The 10,000-nt window shown below is 37.7% G+C and overlaps 2 protein-coding genes across 2 annotated transcripts in view; one reads left to right on the top strand and one right to left on the bottom strand.

Annotated features, from left to right (window-relative positions):
- LOC137983968 (growth hormone-regulated TBC protein 1-A-like) overlaps nt 1-5,846 on the bottom strand; it is a 16,128-nt gene extending 10,282 nt beyond the window's left edge. Inside the window, exons 1-4 of the mRNA XM_068831125.1 lie at nt 5,673-5,846; nt 2,887-3,041; nt 2,082-2,128; nt 571-685 (exon numbers count right to left, since the gene is read on the bottom strand). Coding sequence (XP_068687226.1) covers nt 571-685; nt 2,082-2,128; nt 2,887-3,041; nt 5,673-5,689 — 334 coding nt within the window. The 5' untranslated portion in view covers nt 5,690-5,846. The remainder of the gene's footprint in view (nt 1-570; nt 686-2,081; nt 2,129-2,886; nt 3,042-5,672) is intronic.
- A 317-nt stretch (nt 5,847-6,163) lies between these two features.
- The window catches only part of LOC137982722 (WD repeat-containing protein 44-like), an 18,915-nt gene continuing 15,078 nt past the window's right edge, over nt 6,164-10,000 (top strand). Inside the window, exons 1-5 of the mRNA XM_068829860.1 lie at nt 6,164-6,382; nt 6,696-6,726; nt 7,304-7,816; nt 8,046-8,522; nt 9,847-9,983. Coding sequence (XP_068685961.1) covers nt 6,309-6,382; nt 6,696-6,726; nt 7,304-7,816; nt 8,046-8,522; nt 9,847-9,983 — 1,232 coding nt within the window. The 5' untranslated portion in view covers nt 6,164-6,308. The remainder of the gene's footprint in view (nt 6,383-6,695; nt 6,727-7,303; nt 7,817-8,045; nt 8,523-9,846; nt 9,984-10,000) is intronic.

Consider the following 10,000-nt stretch of genomic DNA (forward strand, 5'->3'; position numbering starts at 1 on the left):
GTGGTGCTGCGTCGGTGGGGAAGTAGTATACAAAAATTTGGTTTTATCAACGGAGTTGATAATGTAAATTGGCCACCGTACAGAGATTCTAAAAGCTGACGTTTCGAGCGTTAGCCCTTCGTCAGAGCGAATCCAAAGGGCTAACGCTCGAAACGTCAGCTTTTAGAATCTCTGTACGGTGGCCAATTTACATTATCAACTCCGTTGATAAAACCAAACTTTTTTATTAATGCCTTCTTTTGCCATAGTGAGTAAGAAACAGGATGGATGTGCCTATATATAGCTAGTGACATAATTATGGTGCGCTCTATTAATTTTACAAAAGACATCTATGTATGTAACTTGAAGTGACATAATAACAATATTATTTATTGCAATGGTAACTGGCAACTGCAATCTCATTCTATCACCAGAACCTATTTTAGAATCAATGTAGGGAGAAGAGCTTCTTGTTCAAGCAAATATTAAGTGGTAAGGCATGGTTTTGACTCAATGAAACTTAAGAACATACTGATATTAATTAAGCATCCAAACAATTCTTTATTGGCAGTAATACTATGCAGCCCGTACCAGTCCCAATACTGTGCATAGTTTGTTCATCCAGCTGCTGGTTTGCTGTTAGTTGCTGGTAGACTCCAGGATTTAGTTTCATTTTCTTTCTAGCTCCACTTATGTCGACCCACACCTAAACAATTTGTGAAAGAAGCAATGTAAGATAGCCCATGTTAGGAACCAGCAATAATAATAATAATAATAATAAAAGCATATCGCTAAATTACAAGAACCCTAACCCTAGGCCTAAAAACCAACCTTAGGCCAAGGGTTAGCCAAATTGAAGGTTTTGGTTACTTTTCAAAAGGTAAAACAATGACCTGCAATGAGTGACCTGTGTTTTAGACCTGCCGGTTTTTACAAATAGCGACAGGCTGAACCCAGTAAGCCAGTTTTCTAAATCACGTCTACTCCAAGGGCACATCATCATAATTACTATGATCATCATTGTCGTTGTGACACAAGAAACATGTACAGGATTAAAAAAAAACATGTACAATTGGTAATAAAAATCTAGTTGTAGTTACCATTTTCTACTTGCACAAATCCAACAATACACCTCTTTTACCCCCAAACGTTTTGCATAATTGTTTGCAATTTCTCCTTGGACATAAAGATGTCCCAAGAGAAATAGAAAACAATGCCTATACAAATTTTTTGGGGGTAAAAGAGGTGTATCATGGGATTTGTGTAAGTAGAGAATAGGGCAAAAATCAGTGGTAAATTAAAAGAATCAATAAGAATTACCCCTGCACGTGGCCTCTAGTCCCTACGTGCCCATGCCACTCGTAATTTATTTTACTTTTTGTTGAATGTTTGAGTACTCATTTTATTTGATTTTAACCTAGGTTTTAATCTAGGGGGGGGGGGGGGGGAAGGGTGCCTCGCATGGGACGTTAGTCCTGTTGCACCTACCCCTTTTGGGTTTTGCTTCTTTTCTTTTCTTTATTTCTTTTCTTTATCATTATTATTATTATTATTAAGGACGGTGCCTACTAATTAAAGATATTTTTGCCCTGGTGTGTGGTTATGCAGGAAATGCAGATCTTAACAAGTGTTATTGAAATCCAAAAAGAAAATTGGGGGTAACTACGCATTTTTCAAAGATAATTGATGAATAATATTTGTAAAAAGCTTTAAAATACAAAGCAATGTATGGCGTTCTTTCTCAAATTGAAGCTTAAAATTAATTATCTCTCAAAAATGAATGGTTACCCCCAATTTTCTTTTTGGATACCAAGATAACTTACTAAGATCAACTTTCTTCGGATAGTTTTAAACTGCGCAAAAAAATCCCTGTATTAGTAAGCATCACCGATAGGAAATCCGAGTATCTCGAGATGCGTAGAACGTATGCGCAATAACAAAAGTAGGCACCATCCTTAATATCATTTTTTTCCCTTGTGTTGTATTATAAATTTATATTGTACGTTAAAGGAGGAGTACCCAATAAAGCTGTAAAAAAAAAAAAAAAGAAGAAGAAGAGAGGCTTACTTGCTTTCTCAGAAAGAAGGAGTAAAGAAAGGTACCTGAGCTCGAAGCTCTGAAGGAATTCCTTTCCTGACAAATCTCTTTGCTGAAAACACAATGGCATATGACATGAATGCCTTGCATAACTGAAGAATTGTGCAATACCTTTTTAGCAAAACATTTCCCTTTAAAAGTATTAACGTTTCCATTTCTGTTTGTTTATAGAATATTTTCAGCAGAGGTCATTTTCAATAATTATTTAAAAAGTATACAAAAATTTGGTTTATCAACGGAGTTGATAATGTAAATTGGCCACCGTACAGAGATTCTAAAAGCTGACGTTTCGAGCGTTAGCCCTTCGTCAGAGCGAATCCTAACCCTAACCCTAGGATTGGATTCGCTCTGACGAAGGGCTAACGCTCGAAACGTCAGCTTTTAGAATCTCTGTACAGTGGCCAATTTACATTATCAACTCCGTTGATAAACCAAATTTTTGTATACTACTTCACCACCGACGCAGCACCACAGTTTCTTTAGAAACTACCCCTTCATTTATTTAAAAAGTAGCCTGTGTACAGCCACCCTCTCCCTTTAGAATGAATCTTCTCTGATTATTTCTGAAGGGAGGGGGTGGCTATGAGTGCTATGGATATTGGATTGTAGTTGTGGTAATCCTACATTAATGGTATTTAGCACTCTGGAACTCAATAATAACTTCGCTTCCCATGGGGCTGTGCTGAAACGTCTGCTCATTTATTTCAAATACTGTATCATCAGAAAAATAATACTAAACACCAAAATACTATACCCTCCTCCAGCTAATAATTAATCTGATATTAACCTTAAAGACAAGTCATTTCTAACCTCTTCTTGTCTTTCTCACTTTATGCAAGCCTTTCATAAAGCTGTTCCATCTTGAAGCCCTCCTTGCAAGAACCCTCACATAACTGGACATAAATTCTTCATAGCTAGAGTAGTCAAAGTCATCAGGCCGATGGAAGCCATATTCATCCACTGGACTATGAAACAACAAAAGTATCCCAAATGATGATTCATTTCCCTTCTACAGAGTCTATGGCTCAACCAGAGTCACCTCACAGGGGCCGTGGAGAGGGTCAGGGCCTGGGGAGTTAAGGTTAGGGTTAGACCAGTCTCCCCCCCTCCCCTCATTTCTGCGATCCATACCAAACCCTGCCCCCCCCCCTCCCCCCACTTTCAAATGTACTCCACCACCCCTGTCTCAACAGGCTTAACTTGCAGAATAGGCCATTTTATTTTACAGTCATTTGTAGCTTAGTTACCTGGCCTTAGAGTGGAAGCGAGTTTGCCAGTGACCCTATTTTGATACAAACCTTTGTGCTTTCCCTGCATGTGGAACCTGCGCCCGCCCGCAGTGCGTGCAGCAGTCAAAATTGTGCTATCCTGTCAATCCTTTGCCCTTTCACCAGAAACGGTGCACTTCTGTGCATATTAAAGAACGTTGTTGTTGATCTACCAAAGTCTTTTTTCCCAAATTAACGCAAATAAATACATTATCAATACAGCTTTGACTTCTTCTTACACTTTATTCGAAATACTGGACTGAATTTGTCTTAAATTAGTTAGAAAAAAGCTCAAATAACAGCCAAAGCACAACAGCTGACGTTCAAATTGCTGCTCGCTGGCAACCCAGTTTTGGTGCCAAAGTGTGTTGACAAAAAAGTTGCCACAAAATCTTTTAAAGGGGTTTCTGGCCCTTTAATTTTGGACAGCACAGTTTTTCCTGCTCACTGCATTCTGATTGGTCAATTTAAATTTCAGTAGCTCTTGTCGTATGAAAGGTTTTTAATGGTAACATAGAGTAATAATTAGAATTACAACGACACAATTTACTTGATAAAATCAGTATAAATGCAATGTCAGCCTCACAGCCATTCATAGCCAAGTTCACTCAGCAAATTAAACAACTGTAAAATGGCCTATTAAGGATGGTGCCTACTAATTCAAAGGTATTTTTGCGCGATTTACTGAATATGCAGGAAAAGCAGATCTTAAAAAGAGTTATTGAAATCCAAAAAAAAAAAAATTGGGGGTAACTACGCATTTTTCAAAGATAATTAATCAACAATATTTGTAAAAAGCTATAAAATACAAAGCAATGTATGGCGTTCTTTTCCAAATTGAAGCTTAATAAGCTCTGAAAAATGCATGGTTACCCCCAATTTTCTTTTTCAATACCAAGAGCACTTGCTAAGTTCTGCTTTCTCCTAATAGTTTTTAACCGCGCAAAAACATCCCTGTATTGATAAGCACCGCCGATAGGAAATCCGAGTATCTCGAGATGCGCAGAACATATGCGCAATAACAATAGTAGGCACATCCTTAACCTCAAAATTTGGTCAACCTTTTTGTGTCAGATTCCTGAATGTGTTTCTTGTTTTTGTAACTTCAAAATGACCCCTTCAAAAACTCAATGCTTTCTTTAGCCAATTTTGTGCATCAAAGTTCTACCCAAAGCTAATGGACTGAAAAAAATGAAGAGAAGGAAACCAAATTTTAGCAGTAGAGCATATGCAAGGCTTGGATTCTTCTTACTTTTTTGCCAGTGTATTTTCGCCTTAAGTCTATCCCAGTACTGCCCCACCCATTCTATGATATTCATACAGACTTAGACCTATAGACAGATCGAAATGCACCAATCACTGTTTCGTTTTTACAGCCAATTACAAGTAGGCTCAACTGACAATCAAGCAATAACATCACAAATAAGTTGACCAATGACATCTAGAGTTACTGATTACCAGGAGGAAAATAGTACAATGCATTTTTGTGATATAACAGTCACATTATGAAGTTTTTACTTGTCTTTTCTTCAATAATGAAGCTTGGAATAGTTTCATTTGACAGTTAGCGTAAAGTCAAAAGAAATTTGAGGTTGCTTAAATAAAGATCGAAAAGTGAGAAATTCTTGCCAGGCTTGTTCGTTAGATTTCACACCTGAATGGTTGTATCACAAATTTTTCACATTTTTTGTCTCGGAAAGCACACCAGCTGAAAGCTGCCAATTATGAACTGAAACCAATTTCATCTCGGATCATGTGAAGAGCACCTTAGAGTCCAATCCTATACTTTGTTCCTTATGGATAAAATATTAAGGCTGCTGGTACCAAATATCTATATAGATTCTTGAACCCAACCCCTTCAGAATTCAACTTTGCCCTGAGGGGGTGTGTATAAATTTCTGTAACCCAAATAAAGAGTCAAGTTCAAAACAGGAAGACATTTCTCAGCAATTTAAATTTTCTTCCCTTGCTTTATTAATGGATATAAAGCTACATGTATGACAAAATTTAACATGAAAAAACCCCATACAACTGTATAGATCCCAGTATTAAGCTGATAGAACTTACCCCTGGTGACAAACCAGCTCTTAATTAATGCAAAACTAAATATATATATTTATATATATATAAATGCGCACATGAGTTCCAAAGCATTTTAATCTTTTCAGCGACTGTTTTTAAATTAACCTATTGACAGAAAAATAACAGACAGAAAAATTTCATGGGGCGTTTTTATAATTCGCACAGAATTGTTTTACCGTGTCAATTTAACGTCATGCACAGGCAGATGCCATTAACTTAAAGGAAAGGAAATGAAAGCTCTTTAACCTTTGAATCGTGGACATTTCGTCTACTTCTTGTGTTGAAGAGTCAAGAGTAATCTCTCCAATGGAAAAGAGGGTGGAAGCTACATGTCTGGAGATTTCTTCCAGGTAAGAAGCCGCACTACATAAATGATGTGGGATGCACAAGAGCCGCACAAGTTGTATTTATACTGTTCTTGAAGCTGATTGGTGCTTTTTCTATTAACCAATTACGGGCAATCTGAGACGTCAGCATACTTGCCCTGGAGTCCCCTGGGGGGTCAACATTCAAGACGAATTCATTCCGCTAACGCAATACAACGCGTGACAGCTTCTTACGGATTTAGCCAAGAAAAATAGATTTCATTTGATGCGTGTTTTTTTTCTAACGAACGCTGCCTTTTTAGAAGGTTGCGAATGAAAACAACCCCGAAAGACATTTCTGACATTAAGCCAATCAAATTTCTTTTTGTAATGTTTTTTTCCGGTGACAACTGACAGCTTCTGACAGCTAAGTGTTCTGGGTAAGAGGCGAGGTTCAAAGATGGCGAAGTTTTAAAAATAATTATTTTTCTTTTTGCAAAATCTGAATGTTGTTTTCTGACAGGTACATTAAAATTTAGTCGCCACACTTCCATTTGCTTCCTTTAATAGCAGAAGGATGCAAAGTGAAAGTGATTCAGACAACGAGTTTTTCGATGCCCCCGATAAGCTCAATTTTGTTGGGGATTTGAGGTGAGCAAGTGAATTTCTTAGGGTGGATTTATTTGCTTATTTATGCAATTTTTTCTACTGGTGGCGCTTAGAATATTTTTCTTTTGATGATAATAACAATGATTTTATCTTAAGAGCCATCCACTATTCCCTGTTAAGATTTTTGATATTAACGTTACTGTATTGCAAAAGTCATTTCATACTTCACGGCTTGTTCTTTTCTCACAAATTTCATGGCTGGCATTCTACTGTCAATAAGCTGCTGATTTCCATTTTTGTCATGATTTTGTTTTGGAGAAATTTTGACATCTTTAATTCAATTTCTTCTCTGCAGTGAACCGAAGGAATTGGATATTGTACAGAAGGTAAGCTTTTGTGTGTTCAGGCCGGTGCGTACATGCATCTACTCAATCAAACTTTTCAGTTGGAATCCAAGGACCATTTTCATATGAGCATTTCCTATGAAAAATAACATCAGTTGGGTACAATTTTACGGTATTTTGTATTATTTTTGTTATAGGTGTCAATCCGCACCCGTGCTGTAACCCAGTGTAACCTTGGGTGCAACGTGAATGCGAAGTGTTTTTTCTGTGTCTTTGTGAATGAAATATAAAAAATTTTAAGTTAACTGACAATTTAATGGTGGTAAAAGAGGTGCAAGGCTTTTTCCTTGCCCTAATTTTGTGTGTGAAAGGGAAATTCTCAGTAATTTGCTTTGATAAGAAAATTATTGCTTTCCTATGCCATTGCAACATCTATGGCCATGAGTTGTACACATGCAACTGTAGCCACATTTTATAGCCCAACAAGTGATGTGAAAAGTTGCATGATGGAACATCTGATTTTGCTGATGGGTTTTATTGTGGCCTTTTAGGATTGTGAATGATTGATTTCTTTTTTTCTCAAATTTAAAACATAAATTTCATTTTTATTACTTTTCAGACTGTCTGCAGTGTTGAGAATAATGAACATGAAACTGGAGGTTCTATGTGTGAGAACACGAAGAAATGCAAAACTAACTCAACAGTCTGTGAAAGCAATGAGGCCAGTACTCAACAAGATAGGTGTACTACAAAAGCTAAAAGTCAAGACACAGATGAATGTAAACTAGAAGATGCATCTGAAAGCAATTTTAGCAACAGCAGTTGTCATAGTGATGCAAAAGATGTTGCTTTTGTAGCAGAGACCTCAAAAGACAATGATGAAAAAAGTAGAACTCATTCTGCTGAAAACGAGTTAAAGGGTGGGCAATCATCTTTAGCAGGCCCTGTCAGTGATCCGGGAAAATCAGGAGAAAGCTCTGCGAAGACAACAGATCTGTCAGATCCCAGGACATGTTCAAATGCCAGTCAGATTATTGCTGATGTTGTGGAAAGTATAGAACATGAAAACACACCACCAGTGGCTCCACCACGACGAAAAAGAAAGAATAAAAAAAGTGCAAGGGACACGCAGGTTAGAATTAAGTAAGCAATTCAATGTGCTTCAAGTTCAAACAAAAGGATTTGTTAGAAATTTCTCAGCATGATTATCATCATCATTAAGTTATGTGAATCAAACCTGGACTCTCCTTACCATGAGATTACTCATTAGCCTACAGAGTTTCATTACAGTATGACGTATCATTGGTGTCTTACTTTTTGCCTGTTGCTCTTACAATATCAAACTGACGTCTTCTCAACAGGAAAATGCAGCAATGCCACCAACATCAGAAAGTCCAGGTCCTGACTCTGCAGTTACAACACCAACAGAAAACAGACCAACTAGTACTGTTGAGGAGTTTTCAAAAGCAACCTTTGAAAATAGTACTGTAAAGGAACTTGAAGAAGAAGCCAGTGGAAATAGCAATGATGATCCTAGCATTCAAGTTGATGTTAACAACAAAGAAATGAGGACAGTTTTGGATAAAGCAAGTTCTACAGAAGTGATAACAGCTTTAAATTTAGATACAAGACTGAAGTCAGGCAGTTTTGCCTCCCTTGGCAGCTCCAATTCTGATAGTTATGCTAGTGTTGCAAGCAGTATATCAAATGGAATTTATGAGAAAGCAAGTTCATTCACATCTGTTGCAAGTACACATTCTATTCAGCATCAAGCATACGGATCACATCATGGACTTGTTCGATATCGATCAGCTTCTGGAAGACCTCTCTCTGACATAGTGAGTGGTTAATTTTACTGACCTCCTAAACATTCTGCAAGATTAGGATCTTTTAAAGATCTTTGATGTTTCTCCAAAGGTCTTGCCAAGAAAGTTGAGGATAATGTACGATGTTGGCAATGATTTTTGGTGGAATTAATCTTGACCCTCCAGTTGAGTGTTACCCTGTCAAGGAGGAATGTTGCTGGGTGACTGATGTTTTGGCAACTTGAGCAGAAGTCTTCTTGAAATCCAAATGAGAGTTTTGTCAATCAATTATTGTTTAGCCCTTTGACTCCTAAGAGTGAGTCTTAATAGATTTTACTCTGTCTAACGCCAGACGATTTTACTCGTCAACTGGGGGTGTCCAAGTGCACCTGGAGAGTCAATGGGTTAAATACTTGTACTCTGGTCTGTGAGTTCATTAGTCAGCAAAAAATGATGTTATTGGTGTACCTGTCTGTCAGGTGAGCCATGGTATTAATGGCTGTGAAGACAACACCGCCAGCGAGAACAGCATCTAAAAGTGTTATTTCCTGTTACTGCAATAAATTCGTTATAACCCCAAGTTGTTCGGAATGTAAAGTGTGTATCAACAGTGCAGGAATAAAATTGGCATGAATGGTGTGGTTGTTTTGGAAAAAGTTTAAAATGTTTCGTCAGGTTCTCGCAGCCACGTCGTTGTCAGGACGAGGACGACAAAGAAATGAACCAAAGTGCAAAACGCACATGCAGGGTGTGCAGAGCTACTGTTTTTGCTCATTAAATCCATTGTTTTGTGTCGTTCTCGTAGCTGTCGTCATCGTTTTTGCGTAAGCTCACTAAGGTCAGGGTCATTCAGAAGGTACACTGTGGCTGTTGGCAATGTTTTAGTGGAGTTTTCTCTGAGTTAAATCCCAGAGAAAACTCCACAGTCTTCACAACCATCAACATCATGTCTCTTCTGACAGGCAACCGACAACAAAATTTGATTTATTGCTTACCAGTCAGTTTAAATACCAGAGAATTGATATGAATGACTGACGACACTCTCACTTGATTCTGAGGTTGTCAGTCACCAACAATAGTCCTCTCAGAACCACACCCATCTGGAGGATGAAATTCCCCCCAGGTATGATATTCCAAACCATTGTCAATTTCATCTATAATAAAATTACAACACATTAATTCTTTTTGTTTATGTTCTTCAAATTAGATCTTTCAGGGAGGCTTGCTGGCCGGTCTTTACGAGTCACTTTTTAATACATGTCTTGAAGAATTTATAAAAATGGGGCAAGGGTTTTGTGTAGATGTTTTACCTTAAGAATTCAGCATGAATGCTAATTGTCTTTTTTTCCGCTTGAAGGAAATTTTGGAGCAGGTCATGGTGAAGAATCTTGATACAGGAGAAGCTGTACCTTTGAGTGTGGCTGAGGAAAAGTTACCCAAATGCACCAATCCACTGGCATTACAGATAATGAGATTAACATCTGAATTTCATAGGTATTACAGAAGGGTCA

This window comes from Montipora foliosa, chromosome 13 (assembly GCF_036669935.1).
Source record: "Montipora foliosa isolate CH-2021 chromosome 13, ASM3666993v2, whole genome shotgun sequence".
In the NCBI taxonomy this organism is placed as follows: domain Eukaryota; kingdom Metazoa; phylum Cnidaria; class Anthozoa; order Scleractinia; family Acroporidae; genus Montipora; species Montipora foliosa.